The sequence below is a fragment of the Suillus subaureus genome, assembly GCF_016647635.1.
Source record: "Suillus subaureus strain MN1 chromosome Unknown BJ212scaffold_179, whole genome shotgun sequence".
In the NCBI taxonomy this organism is placed as follows: Eukaryota; Fungi; Basidiomycota; class Agaricomycetes; order Boletales; family Suillaceae; genus Suillus; species Suillus subaureus.
The window spans coordinates 1-17,726 of NW_024538735.1; the positions used below are offsets into that span (position 1 = coordinate 1).

Here is a 17,726-nt window from a genome sequence, read left to right on the forward strand (position 1 = left end):
GCTGGAGGCTATTGAGGTACGTTGCATTCGGATTTCGTTCACGTCCTGTCTCTGAACTACGTTTGCAGCAAGAAAAAATCGAGGAACACCGCCGGCAAGCGGAAAAGCTTGCAGAAGAGCGTCGTAAGGCGAGGGAACAGGCTCAGGAATGGACGAGGGAGGTTCAGATGGAGAGCGACGAAGAGCGTGAACGGAAATCAAAGAGGGCTGCTAAGAAGGTAAAAGTCGAAGGGGATAGTGGAGATGAAGGGGCTGAACCTAAGAAGAAGAAGAGAAGCGGAGGCAAACTCAAAAAAGCCGTTGATCAGGATGTCGACAACGAGCAGCTCTTCAGCGATGATGAGGTCGACAGTAAACCAGCAAAGAAGGTATGGTATTCTGATCTACCTTGACTATGAAATACTGAGCTCCTTCAATCAGCGTGTCCCGAAAAAACGTGTCGTCAGGGATGATGACGATCAGGACGCCGTCGGAGGACCACGCAAAAAGCAATAGTACGTGAGGCATCTAGATCTCTTGAGCTTTTGCTAACTCTTTCGCCAGTAAAAGCAAGGAAATCATATCGGACACGGACGATGAGGAGATGTCATGATATCGGTAGAGTTATCAGTATTCTCTATATTGCTTTCGTTTGCGTTGTGCTCCTGTCGAGCTACACCTCGCCATTTTTGTTTGAAGCTCGGAATTGCTCCGTGTATATACACATATCATGTATCATACTTATCCGAAGCGAACGCCTATCTTCGACTCTTTTGTCTTTTATGTATCTCAGCTAGTAGCTAGATGAACAAGAACAAGAAGCCGTATTTTAGATGTAGCTGTTTGTTGTCTGTTTAATTTATGCTTATTACTGCTTTCGTCGACCAAGCTTTCCTAATAAACTGGTCAGAACTCCCGAGTTCTATGCTCAAGATGTAAAGCATTGTACCCCCCACTCTTAAGAGTTATTGTTCAAGATCCTTGGGAGATTCCACACCACCTCGCACACATAAAGTGTGTCATTCACCTCGAGGCCAGAGATGAGTCAGCCGACAACTTATCCTACATACTTAGTAGTACTATTGGAGAGTTCATTGATTTCGAGATGAAAAGATGACTACTAACCACCAATCAGGAACACAAGACAAGGTAGCATGCCTTACCATCCTCCAAATTAGACGGGCTGCAGAATACGGGAATAAAGTACGGCAATCTGTCAAATGTTGGCATGGGAAATTGTGGTGGAAAATGCATATGACAGTGTCGTGCCCAGGCTTTATCTGCACAGCAAGTGCCGTGAACCTGTAGAGACGAAGACAATGGATGGAACACACACCTTAATAGACAACTTGAACGATCACTTGGACAACTTCTTGATTTCTAAACTTTCCCTGTCTCAGCTATCAATCTGTACCTCCCGATCATCAGTGGTGCTCATCTGTGAGTGACAATCTTTCCCAGGAAAGGTCAAGGTAATAAATGTCATAAGCCTGCTCGCTGACTGGTATCTTGTATCCTCGTACAGATCCAACAGCGAACGCACGCCTATCCCGAGGCCGTTGGCAAGATCGATTTGCTTGAAACAAGTTATATCGTGAGTGATGCCTCATGCTCGTCTGTCGATAAGAGTTGAGATCACAAAGCAGATAGGGCAGTCAAACTCACCAGCAACCCATGCCCCTGAAACTTGCTCTGATTAAAAGAAGACCCAGCCGAACTGCTCTCGCACACATAGTCTGCAATTTCCTTGATTGAGATTCCCGAACGTCCACCATGTCTTCTGAAGAAATAAGGCCCAGCAAGGTGATATGTGGCCATACCGACCAAGTAAGAGGTGTTGTCCACCTATCCTGCGGGCAGCGCATTATCACATGTTCGACGGATGGCTCACTTCGATTATGGAACTTGGAGAATGGTGCACCGATAGGTGAAGTTTGGCGAGATGGGGGAGCCGGAATACTGAGCATAGCATTGTCTCCAAACGGCATGACCGTTGCAAGCGGAAGCAGGGACGGGACAGTAAGTTTGTGGGACATTGAGAAGGGGAAGGTCATTGCTAAATGGAAGGGGCACAGTCAAACTGTGAGATCAGTGTGCTGGAGTCCAGATGGTGAGCGAGTTGTGAGCGGAGGCTGGGACGGGACAGCCAGAGTATGGGATGTCAAGAGCGGCGGCGGCAAACCCGTTCCGGGTCTGAATCCAATAGAAACGGGGCACGGGTCGGTGCTCGTGGTGAACTACTCGCCTAAAGGAACGAACATCGCGACGGGAGGAGACGCGGGCCCGTACGGTGGAATCAGAATCTGGGATGCAAAGACTGGCAAGCTGCTCTACACAGTTGATACCCGACAACACACAGTTTGGAGCTTGGCCTGGACATCAGATGAAAAGAAACTTATCTCTGGGTTTGGGAATGGCTCAATTCAGATATTTGACACTGCCACATGGCAGCCCATTAATTCAGATGGTTACTACACGCGTCACAGGCAGCTTGTCAATGCCATCATTGTATCTCGCAATGGCCGACTCTTTGTGAGTACATCATCGGATGGCACAGCACGTCTCTGGAATCTCGACACAAACCACCTAGTCTATCCCCTCCAACACAGAAGTGACGTCAAATGTGCAGCCTTTTCTGCTGATGGAAAGCTGTTATCCACGGGTTGTGCTAATGAAAACGTGTATGTGTGGGACATTCAAGCCATCCTTAAAGCAACTGGCCTAGAAGACCTCCTGTCCATACCTGATAGCGTGAGTGTCGACATGTCACTTACCGTCCCACTGACAATTTTGATATCATTTAGCCACCAAAAGTTGAACCCAAACAGAAGCTGAATACATCATCTGGCTCTTCAAGCATTTCCCCATCCGAGTCGTCGCAGGGCATAGAAGACAGGTCGTTTCTGGAGGTACGCGGTGCACTTGTCAACCTCGTCAGTCGTGGTAATAACGTTGACATTCCAGGCTGACGCTACCCGAGGTTTCGGCCACCTCGGGGGCAGAGAGGAACTCCCACCAGGTTTTTTTGACAACACGCAACCCGATGTTCATGCACATGTGCGTCATCAACATTTCTGCTAATTAGTTCTTGTCCTGACTACTAGTCTCAGTTCTCTGCAACACCTGATGCCCATCCTAATTTTTCTGCACTCCTTGGTCGCCTTTCCTCGCTTCTTCGCCGCTCTCGACCCAATGAAGCGACCGAAACTCAGCAACCTCCAGTGCCTTCAGAGTCACGTTTGCATGCGCTCCTCAATCACCTGTCCTCACTCCCTCGCTCTCCACGTAACGCTGATGAAACATCCGAACTTCCGCAACTCCCAATACTTTCGCGTTTACATCCACAGGTGCTCCTCAGTCACTTGTCCTCACTTTTGCCCCGCCCTCGACTCTACACCGACGAAGCACCCGAACCTCAGCGACCCCACACTCCCCCAGTCTCACGTCTAGGTGCACTGATCGGTCGCCTGTCCTCACTTTTCCACTCTCGACCCAACGCTGGTGAAGCAATCGAATTCCAGCATTGCGCAGGGCCAGTTACCTCCTCTCATTACAGTTCCCATGTCGTCGATATTGCCACGATGCGGGACAGGGAGGTGCGTCTTTCTTGTGTGTTCTAATTGTTGGGTCCGACGATTTCTGTGCAGGTAATATTTGTTACTCGCCCGCCGGAAACTGCTAGTGAAATGGCCAAGCGCATCAAGAACCCTAAACCGTGGGTTCGCGTGGTATTGTTTCTCTGCTGCGTGTCTCCTGGTACCGATGTCGGTCCTGGCACCGAGGAGACACATTGCAGAACATAGACAAATATTTTTATCGAGTGTAACTTTTGCTGCTATATCAATACCAGTCTAATGTTCTTTCATGATTCCATTCCAAGCCATCTGTCGAGGGGTGCCATCTGTCATGGACACACTAATTAATGCTCACAACAGCAAAAGTACTACTAGCGCAGAACAACAAGTCTGGCCCGGCATCTTTTTCTTGCCCGAAGACTCTGATACTCTTCGTTGCGTGATCGACTGCGACAACCCTGGAGGCCTTGCCACATGAACTGCCTCAGGTATTCAACGGCCCCTCTCATTCTCTGGTAGAGTTTGTCCAAGCCGTGAGCGATACTCACAGTGAGTGCTTCCTACTAAAGAAGTCAAGGTGAGAAAAACGTTAATTTATGCATGGACCTTCGTTGACCAAGCTTTTCTGGTAAATTGATCAGAATTCCCGAGTGCTACACACTACTCTGCTCAGGATATAAAGCATTGGGCCAACCGTCTTCCTACCGTGTATTCAAGATTCCCCTTGGGGGATTCCACATTACCTCACGCAAATAATGTGTTTCGTTCACCTCGGGGGCGAAGGGGAGTTGGTCGGCAACCTGTTCTAGTAGCACTTTTGGAGAGCTCGTCAGCTTCGGAGTGAAGAGGTGGCTGCTGGCCAATCAGGGGCGCATGACAGGGTAGTGTACCTCGCCGTCCTTGAATCCAGTTCAAATTAGAGGGGCTGCAGAATAAAGTATGGCAATCTGTCAAATGTTGGCATGGGAATGATGTACATTGCAACAGTGTCGTACCTGGGCGTTTCATCTACACAGCAAGTGCCGTGAACCTATAAGAGACAAAGATAACGGATGGAACACGCACCTAGATAGACAACTTGAACGATCACTTGGATAACTCCTTGATTTCTAAACGAAACATTAGTTATATCGATCATCAATCTCCACTCGATCATCAGTAGTGCTTGTCGAAGTTGTCTGAACTGTAAGTGGCACTCTTTCCCAAGAAAGGACGAGTTTAAAGCCTACTCGCTGACTAGTATCTTGTATCCTCGTACAGATCCAACAGCGAACATACACACGTCCCGAAGCCGTCAGGATCAATTTCCTTGATCAAAGTCCCCGAACGTCCAACATATCTTCTCCTGCTGTTAAATGAAAAAGACACCAGCAGTAATACCCCACAGGACAATGCGAGGCCATACCGGGCGAGTGGAAGGCGTTGCGCACCTGCCTGATGGGCAGCGCATCATCACATGTTCTTTCGACAGCTCACTTCGAATATGGGACCTAGAGAGTGGTACGGGGATAGGTGACGAGTGGCGAGATGAAGGGGATGAGGCAGGAGCAAGGACCATGGCATTGTCTCCGAATGGCAAGACTATTGCCAGCGGAAGCCAGGATGGGACGGTGAGGTTGTGGGATGTTGAGACGGGGAAGGTTGTCGTCAAATGGAAAGCGCACTCCGAGTTTGTGAAGTCAGTATGCTGGAGTCCAAATGGTGGGCGAGTGGTGACTGGATCCTGGGACGGGACGGCAAGAGTGTGGCATATTGAGAGCGGAGAACCCGTTCAGGGTTTGAATCCAATCAAGACAGGGCACTAGCAAGTGTACGTGGTGAATTACTCGCCAAAGACAACAAAGATTGCGACAGGAGGATATAACGAAGATGGAATCAAAATCTGGGATGCAGAGACGGGCGGGCTACTCTCAACAATCAGAGATAAGTTCAAACTGCCAGTTTGGAGCTTAACCTGGACATCAGATGAAAAGAAGCTTATCGCCGGGTTGAGAAATGGCTCGATTAGGATATTCGACACTGCCACATGGCACCAGATTGCCTTTCTTGACGGTCATCAAAATGCTGTCTTCTCCATCACTTTATTTCCAAACGACCGTCTCCTTGCGAGTACATCATGGGATTGTACAGCACGTCTCTGGAATTTGGATACAAACCTTCAAGTCGGACCACCTCTCCGACACGAAAACCATGTCGAGTGTGCGGCCTTTTCCACTGATGGAAAGCTGCTATCCACAGCTTGTGATGATCAAAACGCGTACGTGTGGGACATTCAAGTCATCTTAAAAACAACCTCCTATCCATACCTGATGTGAGTGTCAACTCGACTCCCGCTCGCAATATCATTCCCAATGACTGTTAGGTACAAAAATCTGAACTTAAAAAGAAGGTATGTATCATCTCATGGCTTTTCAAGAATGAAACACACTTACATTCACATTCTAGGCTAATGCAACACAACAACGTCCAGCCCCTCGTCGCCTACTAGGCTTTTTTGATGACGTGCAAGACTGTGGTCCTGTGCGTCCATCTCAATTTTCCTGCAGCTCTTGTTCTTATTTATATTTTATTGATACTCTACTACCCAACGTCTTCAGCCCGATCCCGATCTACATCGCCGCCACAGTGCGTTTACACCCTCCTGGGGATCGCGTCGACGTGTGCTTCTCGCTCGCCTTCCCTCACTCTTCCGCCGTTCCCGACCCAACATCGATGAACCAATTGAACTTCGGCAACGCCCAGGGTCCAATACTTCCTCTTGTCGCAGTCCTCCCGTTGTCGAAGTTCCTGCACTAGATGACAAGAAGGTATGTTTTTTGGGGGGGATACGTTCTCAATGGCTGGTGTCTCAAGTTTTCTCCACAGGCACTGTATACTGCCCGGCGGCCGGAACGAGCTAGCGACAGGGCGAAACGCATCAAGAACCCCGCATGGTGGGCTCGTGTTGTGCTGTTTCTCTGCTGTGCATCTCCGTCCACCAACGACAGTCATTTATGGGCGTAGCGTATGGTGACGATCTGAGGAGAGGACCTGTATTGTGAATGCTTGCATACAGCCAGTGTACTGGCTAAGATGGAATGTAAAGTAAGGATGTCCCTATAATCATGTTTATGTCGCTGTGCGCAAGACATGTTGAGGGTAGTTCGACGTTGAACGTTTGGTCGTTGACTCGATTAGGGTTGATAACGCAGTGTTCCGGTTAAGCGGCTGGAGAGTGCTGCCGACCGGACTTGTGTTTGAACAGCAAACGACAGGGGCATTGTAGAACTGAGCATCTCTATGGAGATGCCAAGCTTCTTTGAGCTCAGATCACACCTAGGCCGCTGTAAGACCAAGTTTTCCATTGGTTTTTAGTTGATTGAGTATCGAGGGCTGTGCCTTGGCAGCTATGTTGCTGGGGTGAGTTATCACACCCTGGGATATAGACGCTGCTGAGGCTCGTCGATCAGATTTTACAACATCAGTTTGAAGACCAACAAGTCAGGCTTCATGTGGTCACAACAGCGCGCCCAAGTCTTCTTTTTCATGTCCTCTCTCAGCGCTATTTTAATCTAGGGATGGCGCTGTATCTTCACCAGATATCAATCACGAATTCTCAAGTAGGATGTCTCTGGCTGTGCAAACCGATGCCTGTCACCACCACACTAACACCACATTCCAAATTGAAGATTCTGCACTCACAATTTTTGGCGTCCTTACTATATGATACGAAAGTCCGATAACCGTAAGAAGATGCGCTAGGATCATTTTGGTGATGGCCACACGATTGTGATATATCTAGCACGAACGTCATCGCCATACGTCCACCAAGTTCGCCTCTCACCCGTACCCCCATTCTCTACCAGTATGACCATAATCTCAAATAATCCCACTGCGTGGCCAGTCATCAATGCATATCACTTCCGCAGCTATTTTTTTGGTTCGTGGATAGCAGCCAGATGTTGAAGCTGACGTCTCGACTCAACCTTGACTGTGGTTCCGCAGTTGCCGCCCTTGTTGGAGTTGCGTATGATTGGGGTGAGCATGATAATATTGAAGAACTGCTGATATCTTACAAATATCTTCAGCACTTACATTCGGACAGGAGGTACGTTGATGCGATGGTCGGAGTAGTCATTTCACTAAGAATGATTTTATAGGTCGAACTGATCTGGGTGAGTAGAGTCTCATATCAGAGGAACACATATGAAAGTACATTTGATTCCAGGGGCAACGCTGGTCTATAATGACAATTCTGTATCTCAGTGTGTGTAGCTTGCCTGTCACAGTTGTCATGTTATGCTGACTTGAAAGTATCCTAGGCGCGCTATCTTGGGATCCTATTTACTGCGTATGTTCGGCTAAACAATCAGTGTTGTGCTAATCGTTTAAACGTTTATCTCCCATAATCAGCCTGGACATGCTGAGTATGTCTCCTCAGCACACTCGCTTCTTCTGACCAACGGCATAGTACAGGCAGTATTCCGACCATCTTGCTGACAGATACAGTCAGTCTTCTGTACAGATGCTTGCTATTCCCCTCCAATTGATCGTAGTGCCCTGTAGGAGTGGGTGTGGTTCTTTACTAACTTCTTGGTTCACCAATGACTGCCACAGATGTGAGTCGGTTTGGAGTGTGTGCTACCCAAGTCTGATCAATGACTGGATTCCTTAGGCTGGATACTGTTCGTTGTATGGAACTGGACGACTGTTTTGGTACTTGCAATGTTGTGGGGTGCGCTTGGCACTTGCAGTAAACTTGACCTGACTGAAACATTGCGCAAGTCATCATCATCACTCGGTTACATGCCATGTATCGCGGATCCAGAAAGATCCTGATATTTCTCATCGTCACCTTCCTGGCTGAGAAAATCTTCAATGTAGTGGTTGCCGTAATGGCAACAATGCATACTTCAGGAGGTACGCTTAATTGTGGATGACAAAAGATATGGATGACACTGATGAATACCAGAGGAACTCATTCTTTCCGGCACCTATCAGTGCTCGATTAGCTACCTGCCAGTGGGAAATATCTCACTTCTGGGTCCCATCAGTTGGATACTCGGCACCGCGTGGGAGGTCCTCGCACTATTTCTCGCAATCTGGATTGCTGTCAAACACTTCCGTGAACTGCGACGAGATTCGTCAGGAGGGATTATCGGGGACTGTTTCACGGTGTTGATTCAAACTCACGTGCTTTACTTTGTGAGGTGAGCTTATGTTGTGAATACGATTCCCATTTCCACTAATGGATCGGACATGCCAGCTTCGTTGCTGTTTCTTGCTTCCACCTCATTCTTAACTTGGACCCAACACTCTTGGCGGTATGTTAATATTTCACTGACTACTGCATGCAACCACGATTCATCATTTCTATAGCACCAAAATTCCCTGGAAACTCAGATTTATTATGGCTTGATTCAGATTTCAACGGTCGTGCAAATGTTTGTGCTAGGACCACGCCTGATCCTTGGGGTTCGAGAATATCACGCTAAGCTTGTGGCCAATTCCGACGCAGCAACTGGTATGACCTCAATCGCTTTCCAGGAACGCGTGTATATATCGACTGGCCATGATGTATAGCACGGGATATACTCGATGGAACCAATGGTTGTCTAGTGCCCTGCAGGGAGCAGCAGGAGAATTCGTTTTTATTCAGTCATACTTTTGTCTTGGCATTGATTTAAGTCATGTGGTATTGTGCAGTGGACCCTTGTGAAGGATATATGGGTCTGGGCAATATTTTTCGTCGTAGCATTCATTCAAGTGCACGGGAGTAGCTATAGGTTCTGACAATGTTTTCAACATGCACGAACTGGTGGTGACTAATAGTACCTAAATTCAGTCGATTCATGCATATCTCGTTTCAAATTGACTGGGCGTTGCCCATCCACTATAGTTCGCCAGAAGTTGTATTTTCTTAGAAATGCTCAGCGATGATGCATTGATGATGATTCATATGAAAACTTATCTTCCTAGGTTCGCCTTTCCGGCATGGCCAACCCTCTTTCGGGGTAAGAAAAAGAAAGAGCCATCTGGTGTTGACAGTATGGGTTGAGCATGGGGCAAGTAGAGATAAGACACGCTGTCAGCATATATTGCTTACCTGAAGACTGTGATATTCCTCGTTGCATGATAGAGCGATGAAACTGACTCAATCCTGAAGGACAAACCCAACGACGTCTAAGCTTGACACCTCTTCAGTAGAGCATGTCTGTGCCGTGATACGGTACAAATCCCCCAAAAGTTGAGGCGAAAAAAAAGTAGAGCTAGATCACTCTTGAATCATCATAGAGAAGTTTGTAAAGCGATTCCTGCATACATCGTCCTGACATCGTCAAGATCGAAAATGCTTCATACAAGTCTATGGACATAATATGCATAAGGTAGAAAGTCCAAATTTGCCGCCGCACATGCCGTAACATTCGGCGTGTCACTTTCGCTTCACTACTTACGCAGCATGCCCAAGCGCTCATCAAAAGTACGCTCGGCCCTCGAAAACCTTGGGCAGCACGCAAAGAAGAGGAAGATTTCAACACAAGCAGACAAGGAGAACAAGGTGAATATTGGACATACTCAAATATTCCGAGTCACTGAAAACCAATGCCTTCTTTTCTAGTGCCCTATAGTAGACACAACCATTCCGAACTTTTCGGTCTTGATGTCCGGCCAACGTATATGTCACACCTTGGTCACATCACGTGACGTTTGCTGAAAGAGCGCAAAGTCTACCTTAAGAGTTGATGGGACAATGGATATGTTTGTCAACTTATCGGCAACGGACTCTACAAAGAACGACAATCCGTAACTCGCGTATGCTTGAACTTTGAGCAAGATAGTGTAGTGCATAACTGCATAAAATGTGGCTGCTCACTATTGCGCCACCGATCGAAGTCCTCTGTGTGATACAGATAAGCGTACAACACCGTCTTCCGAGTAGGGGTGCGATAGACAAGCTGGTAGAAAGCATGTGGAAAGCGGACTATTTGAAGGGCCGAATAGAGATAGGGAGACGCACGTGGCGCTTCGCCTGCACAGCAATGTGAAGCTGTGGAGAACACGAGGACAGCGAATGTGCAGCTTAATAGGCAACTTACACCAACACTTTCGCAACCCTCTCAACCCCAAAGCAAACATCCACTGTCGCAGCTATCAACACACGCCTCTCAATCTTGCGTGGAGTAAATCTGGTTCAGATTGTTCTAAGTGGGGCTTTGCCGTGAGTGATACTCTGGTTATTTCGAGTAGGAAAAGGCTGAAGTGAGGAAGAGATAGGACCACTCACCGACTAGTATTGAGGGATATCTCCTGGATGCGTCGTCCCGAAGCTGTCTTGTGAGTCAGGATTGAATTACGCTAGATAGGACCTCTCGTGAGCAATCCATCCAGGCTTTCCATTGACATGAACTCAGGTGAAAGCAGATAGGCCAGTGAATTCACCTACGATCTATACCCCTGCAAGACAACCAACTCTAATCCAAAGATACAACAGGCTGCTCTCGCGCATATAGTCCACGATTCCCTCGATCGTTGAGACCCCCAAGCGCCCACCACATCTTCTCCGCCTGCCAAGATGGAAGAGATGTCAGCAGTAACTCCCCGCAAGACGATGCAAGGTCATACTAAGTACGTATTCGGCGTTGCGCACCTGCCGGGAGGGCAGCGCATTATCACATGTTCCTTGGACGGCTCACTTCGACTATGGAACCTAGAGAGTGGTGCACAGATAGGTGGCGAGTGGCGAGATGAAGGGGATGATGCAGGAGTAGTGACCATGGCATTGTCTCCAAATGGTAGGTTTGTTGCCAGCGGAAGCAATGACGGGACAATGAGGTTGTGGGACGTTGAGACGGGGAAGGTCATTGCCAAATGGAAAGAGCACACTCGAACTGTGGAGTCTGTGTGCTGGAGTCCAGATGGTGAGCGAGTAGTGAGTGGATCCGAAGATGGGACAGCAAGAGTTTGGGATGTGGAGAGTGGAGAACCCGTTCAGGGTCTGAATCCAATAGAGACAGGACACGAGATTGTGTACGCGGTGAGTTACTCACCCAAGGCAACAATGATTGCAACAGGAGGACACAACGAAAATGGAATCAAAATCTGGGATGCAAAGACGGGCAAGTTGAAGCTGCTCAATACGGTTACACTGGATCGATCAGTTTGGAGCTTAACCTGGACATCGGACGAAAAGAAGCTTATCTCCGGGTCGAGTAATGGCTCAATTAGGATATTCGACACTGCCACATGGCACCAGATTGCCTTTCTTGACAGTCATCAAAATGCTGTCTACTCCATCACTTTATTTCCAAACGACCGTCTCCTTGCGAGTACATCATGGGATTGTACAGCACGTCTCTGGAATTTGGACACAAACCTTCAAGTCGGACCACCTCTCCAACACGAAAACCACGTCGAGTGTGCGGCCTTTTCCCTGGATGGAAGGCTGCTAGTCACAGGTTGTAAGGATAGAAACGCGTACGTCTGGGACATTCACGTTATCCTCAAGGCAGCTAGCCTAGAAGACCTCCTGACCATACCTGATGTGAGTACCAACTTCACTCCCACTCACTATCTCATCCCCAATCACTGTCAGGCTCAAAAATCTGAACTCAATAAGAAGGTATGGATTATCTTTTGGTTTTTCAAGAATGAAACACACTAAAGATCCACTCGCACAAGTTATTGACAGGTGTATGTTGCGCCATTTTCTAACCTTGACACTAATTGTGACATCGACATTCCAGGCTAATGCTACGCGACGACCACCCATCCATCCAACCCCCCGTCGAGTGCCAGCAGGCTTTTTCGATAACGTGAAAGACCATGATGCTCCCTCTGTACATCACCGTCGCCGTCCTTTTTCACCCTCCTGGGGATCACGTCTAAATATGCTCCTCGCTCGCCTACCCCAACTTTTCCGTCCTCAGTTCAACGCCAATGGACCAATTGAACTGCAGCAACGCCAAGGACCTAGTACTTCCTCTCGTCGCAGTCCTCCTATTGTTGAAGTTCCTGCACTAGATGACAAGAAGGCACGTCTTTTTGGGGTTATGTTCTCAATGACTGGTGTCTCAGACTTTCTTTACAGGCACTGTATACTGCTCGGCGGCAGGAACGAGCTAGCGACAAGGCGAAACGCATAAGGAACCCCAAATGGTGGGCTCGTGTTGTACTGTTTATATGCTGTGTGTCTCCGTCCACCGACAATGGTCACTGATGGTATTAGAACACGCAGAATTACATTCATCCTGACATCTTCCTTTGTTATCTCTCAGTGTTTCTGCTATCATTAATGACAATCATTGACGCCTCGCGATGTTCCAATTCCTCTGTGAAGTGATAGGTCGATTTACACATCAGTTGGTGAGGACTATCTAGCCTAGAGGAGCTTGGTGAACTTACATGTACATCAAGTACGTTTCACTTCATATACGTGCCTAACTTATTCTCCAGGTTCTCGAGCACTAGACTCAGTTATGCGCGGATACTTGTCTGAAGAACGCGAGACGATTCACTCGCCCACGAACGAACAACCCACAAGGTGCTAACCTTCCTGCACATTTAATTTCTTTTCAACATGGGGTTCGCGGGTTTCCAGTCCAGTCTTTTTTGGGATGTCCACAACTTCACCTTACTCTACGGGGCTTTGAAGGGCATTGAGCATACAATATCATCACTTACTACTCCGTTCCAGCCCGAAGCCATCACGGACGAGACAAATTCTACATGAATGCAGTATGCGCTTGTAGCATTATTTACTGCCGTGTTCTGACCGTCATCACATTCATACCTCAATGAATAATCTCTGCTCCTCTCTACAATTTTGTGTTGCCCAAGTTCATGACGCTTTCACACTTGTCCATATACACTCGATCTAGCAAGGTCACCCATCCAACCACCTCACCATTCACTTTCAGCCTCATAACCCAGTTTGTTTCGTTTCCGTATTGTATTCAGCTGGGTCTTGAATAGGACAATTTTTGACATGTCTGAAACTGACAGTTATCGCAGTGGCTGATCTGGATAGTCGAATTTATTTCGACAGAATGGCTACTCTTGGAGTGTGCTTCAGTTTGGCTGCCGCAATAAAATGGAACTTATCGGCTTGCCATCTCTGTGGTGTCTTGACGGTGATGACACACATACACGTCTCTCGTGCTCTCGTCACGATGATGCACTATCACCGCTTCCAAAATACAAGGTGTACTTATCGCTTTCTTGAAACACATCACTCATCATGGATTGTTCAATGATCATGTATTGTCAGCAGCATTGATCATGCGTTCTTGGTGTGTTCCTTTATTACAAACTACCTACCCACGAAGATTGAACGTGAGAGTCAGTAGATTTGTGCCCTCGGGCAAACCTCACCCCTTCGCTGCCAGCTATGTGCCATTGGACTGGGTGATTGCACACCGATGGCAGTGCCTCGGTATAATAGGCCGCAACACATGAAGAATCTCGGCCGCCCTGAGCCATGCAGCATCCAAAGAGCCATCTGTTGCTGTCCATCGCGTGAAAGTACGACATTCAACAGAGGGGGGGAGCAGGTCTGGAGGAACGTCCCGGCAAATTAACTTTATTCATGTACGGTTAAGGTGAAAATGAATTCGATTTGGACCGGATGCACACACTCTGGGTGAAAAACAAGGGGGGAAAGTTAAGTGTTGAGGAGCATGGGTTTCATTCTTCAGTAGAGCTTGTCCGTTTCATGAGTCATATGGTGTAAACATCACAGAAAGGCCAAGGTGAGAAACAAAAGGTAAGATCAGACCAGGGTCCTGGATCGTTGTAACGATCTCTTGCGACATTAGGAATAAGCATTTGTCCTGATGATGTTGGGATCTAATAATGCTTCATGCACGTCTTGTGACGTGACAAGATATAGGCTTGTTAACTTACTGGCAACAGCCTCTGCAAGAGAACGACAGCACGTGATTCGTGTACACTTGGACAAACTTCACGCAGTAAGTATAGCTTAAATGCGGCTGCTCACTATTGCACCACCAATCGATGTCTTATACAAAGAAGCGTATGTCCTTCGAGTAGGGTCCTGACATCAATAGGCTGGAAGGGAGCACATATGAGGAGAGCGGAGAAAAATTGGACCGGATCAAGCGCTCAAGTGCCAAATAGATATAGGAAAACGTATGTGGAACAGCATGGTCTAGGGCGCTTCGTCTGTGAGCTGTGGAGAATTGGGCGTGACATGGGTGAGAACATGAGGGATAAGCACAGGATACGCACCTTATCAGACGCCTTAAATCGAGCACTTGTGCAACTCTCTCGACTCTAAAACAAACGTCCACCACCAGCCCGTCCCCCTCGTTCTTGTGTGGAGTGAATCTGTATCTATTTATTCGAAGTGGTGCTCGCTGTGAGTCACACCCAGGGTAAAACATTGAAGAGAGGAATACTTACTGAGTGGTGTCAAGGATCTTAGTGGAGACCTCCTGCAAGTTGTCAAGGACCAGCAACGTAATCGTCCTGCATACATTGTCCTGAAGTTTTCCTGTGTCTGTCGTTCTCGTAAGTGATGCATCATGCACAATTACTGACGCGCATTCAATTGAAATCATACAGGCTTGTTAACTTACCAGCGAACCTGGTGACTACAAGGCAAGGACAACACGCTCTAACGCCCCAACAAGCTGCTCCCGCACATATACATATAGCCAACAACTTCCTTGGTTGAGACCACCATGTGTTCTCCTACCGCTGAGACGTCAGCAGTAACTCCCCGCAAGACGATGCGAGGTCATACCGATCCATTATCTAACGTTGCGCACCTGCCCGATAGGCAACGCATTATCACATCTTCATGGGACGGCTCACTTCGACTATGGGACATAGAGAGCGGTGTACAGATAGGTGACGAGTGGCGAGATGAAGGGGATGAGGCAGGGGTAGAAACTATGGCATTGTCTCCGAATGGCAAGACTCTTGCCAGCGGAAGCACGGACGGGACAGTGAGGTTGTGGGACATTGAGACGGCAAAGGTCATCGACAACTGCAAAGAGCACACTGGATTGATGATCTCAATGTGCTGGAGTCCAAACGGTGAGCGAGTGGTGAGCGGATCATTCGATGGGACGGTAGGGGTATGGGATGTCAAGAGCGGAGAACCTGTCAAAGGTTTGAATGCAATCAAGACGGGACACTCGTCGGTGTATGCGGTGAGTTACTCACCCGAGGCAACAATGATTGCGACAGGGGGGTACGCCCTTCAAATCAAGATCTGGGACGCGATTAAACATTCAGTTCGGTACTCGGACCTTCAGCTGCTCTCAAGTGCAGTCAAAGACAACTTGCCAACTCGGAGAAAGGCGGACCATGGAATCAAAATCTGGGATGCAGAGACAGGCAAGCTGCTCAACACAGTCAAACTCGATCATTCAGTTGGATCAGTTACGAGCCTTGCCTGGACATCAGACGAAAAGAAACTCATCTCCGGGATGGAAAATGACTCGATTAGGATATTCAACACTGCCACATGGCAGCAGATCGCCGTTCTTCACACATGGGGTGTCTTCTCCATCACTTTATCTCAGAACGACCGCCTCCTTGCAAGTACATCATATGGGGATAAAACAGTGCGGCTCTGGAATCTTGACACCAACCTCCAAGTCGGTTCACCTATCCAACACGAAGACTACGTCGAGTGTTCGGCCTTTTCCGCCGATGGAAAGCTGCTATCCACGGGTTGTGTTGATAAAAACGCATATGTCTGGGACGTTCAAGCCATCCTGAAAACAGCTGGCCTAGAAGACCTCCTGTCCATACCTGATAGCGTGAGTGTCACTCACCGTCTCATCAACAATATTAATCCTGATATCATTTAGGCATCAAAAGTTGAACCCAAACAGAAACTGTATACATCATCTGGCTCCTCAAGCAAAGAGCACATTTCCCCATCCGAGTCGTCGCAGGGCATCGAAGATAGGTCGTTTCTAGAGGTACGCGATACCCTTGTCAACCTCGTGTGGTAATAACGTCGACATTTCAGGCTGGCGCTACGCGAGGTTTCGACCACTTCGGGGACAGAGAGGAACTTCCACCAGGTTTTTTCGATGACACGCAACCCGATGTTAATGCACATGTACGTCATCAACATTTTTACTTATTAGTTTTTGTCCTGATCACTGCTCTCAGTCCTCTGCAACACCTGATGCCCATCCTAATCTTTCTGCACTCCTTGGCCGCCTTTACTCGCTTCTTCGTCGCTCTCGACCCAATGAAGCGACCGAAACTCAGCAACCTCCAGTGCCTTCAGAGTCACGTTTGCATGCGCTCCTCAATCACCTGTCCTCACTCCTTCGCTCTCCACGTAACACTAATGAAACATCCGAACTTCCGCAACCCCCAATGCTTTCGCATTTACATCCACAGGTGCTCCTCAGTCACCTGTCCTCACTTTTGCCCCGCCCTCGACTCTACACCGACGAAGCACCCGAACCTCAGCAATCCCAAACGCCCTCAGTCTCACGTCCTGGTGCACTAATGGGTCGCCTGTCCTCACTCTTCCACTCTCCACCCAACGCTGATGAAGCAATCGAACTCCAACATCACTCAGGGCCAATTACCTCCTCTCATTGCAGTTCTAATGTCGTCGATGTTGCCGCAATGCGGGACAGGGAGGTGCGTTTGTCTTGCGTATATTCTAATTGCTGAGTCCGATGATTCCTCCGCAGGTAATATATGTTGCTCGCCGGCCTGAAACTGCTAGTGAAATGGCCAAGCGTATCAAGAACCCTAAGCCGTGGGCTCGTGTGGTGTTGTTTCTCTGCTGCGCGCCTCCGGGCACCGATGACAGTCCTGGGTCCAACGAGACACATCGCAGAACATAGACAAATATCTTCATCGAGTGTAGTGTCATGTAGCTTTGGTACTATATCAATACCAGTTAATTTCATTTATGTTTCCATTCTAACCCGTCTGTCGAGGGATACCATCTGTCATGAATATACTAAATACCTACGACAAAAAGTAATACAGCAGAGCGAAAGGTCTGGCACCTATCTCTTGCCTGAAGACTCTGATACTCTTCGTTGTGTGGTCAGCTGCAACAATCCTGGAGGCCTTGCCACATCAGTGCTGCCTCAGATATTCAACAGCCCCTCTCGTTGTTTAGTAGAGTTTGTCGGTGCTGTAAATGGTGCTTGCTAGAAAAGCCAAGGTGAGAAAACAAGATGA

General features: G+C 48.0%; 4 protein-coding genes across 4 annotated transcripts; all 4 read left to right on the top strand.

Annotated features, from left to right (window-relative positions):
* Positions 1–167: 167 nt before the first annotated feature.
* Positions 168–592, top strand: BJ212DRAFT_1488653 (uncharacterized protein; the record flags this gene model as incomplete). Its single annotated transcript, XM_041341375.1, has 3 exons — positions 168–368; positions 421–494; positions 544–592. 3 exons carry the CDS (start codon positions 168–170, stop codon positions 590–592), a joined length of 324 nt encoding a protein of 107 aa, XP_041185587.1.
* Positions 593–3,001: 2,409 nt separating this feature from the next.
* Positions 3,002–3,575, top strand: BJ212DRAFT_1403848 (uncharacterized protein). The gene is made up of 2 exons (XM_041337379.1): positions 3,002–3,036; positions 3,090–3,575. The coding sequence occupies exons 1-2, from the start codon at positions 3,023–3,025 to the stop codon at positions 3,427–3,429; spliced, it is 354 nt and encodes a 117-aa protein (XP_041185588.1). The 5' UTR covers positions 3,002–3,022; the 3' UTR covers positions 3,430–3,575.
* Positions 3,576–8,689: 5,114 nt separating this feature from the next.
* On the top strand, positions 8,690–9,347 carry BJ212DRAFT_1403864 (uncharacterized protein). Its single transcript, XM_041337380.1, is given in 4 exon segments — positions 8,690–8,743; positions 8,800–8,857; positions 8,913–9,209; positions 9,224–9,347. The coding sequence occupies 2 exon segments, from the start codon at positions 9,106–9,108 to the stop codon at positions 9,324–9,326; spliced, it is 207 nt and encodes a 68-aa protein (XP_041185589.1). The 5' UTR covers positions 8,690–8,743; positions 8,800–8,857; positions 8,913–9,105; the 3' UTR covers positions 9,327–9,347.
* Positions 9,348–16,155: 6,808 nt separating this feature from the next.
* BJ212DRAFT_1403897 (uncharacterized protein) lies at positions 16,156–17,460 on the top strand. The gene is made up of 5 exons (XM_041337381.1): positions 16,156–16,324; positions 16,376–16,489; positions 16,540–16,632; positions 16,686–17,171; positions 17,225–17,460. Exons 3-4 carry the CDS (start codon positions 16,604–16,606, stop codon positions 17,032–17,034), a joined length of 378 nt encoding a protein of 125 aa, XP_041185590.1. The 5' UTR covers positions 16,156–16,324; positions 16,376–16,489; positions 16,540–16,603; the 3' UTR covers positions 17,035–17,171; positions 17,225–17,460.
* The last annotated feature ends 266 nt before the right edge of the window (positions 17,461–17,726 follow it).

What these genes read in the sequence shown, in the direction of transcription:
- BJ212DRAFT_1403897 (XM_041337381.1), top strand. Translation starts at nt 16,604, where the DNA reads ATGACACGCAACCCGATGTTAATGCACAT. An exon ending in AACCCGATGTTAATGCACAT is followed by an intron (nt 16,633 to 16,685) that starts GTACGTCATCAA and finishes CACTGCTCTCAG; the next exon opens with TCCTCTGCAACACCTGATGC.
- BJ212DRAFT_1403864 (XM_041337380.1), top strand. Translation starts at nt 9,106, where the DNA reads ATGATGTATAGCACGGGATATACTCGATGGAACCAATGGTTGTCTAGT.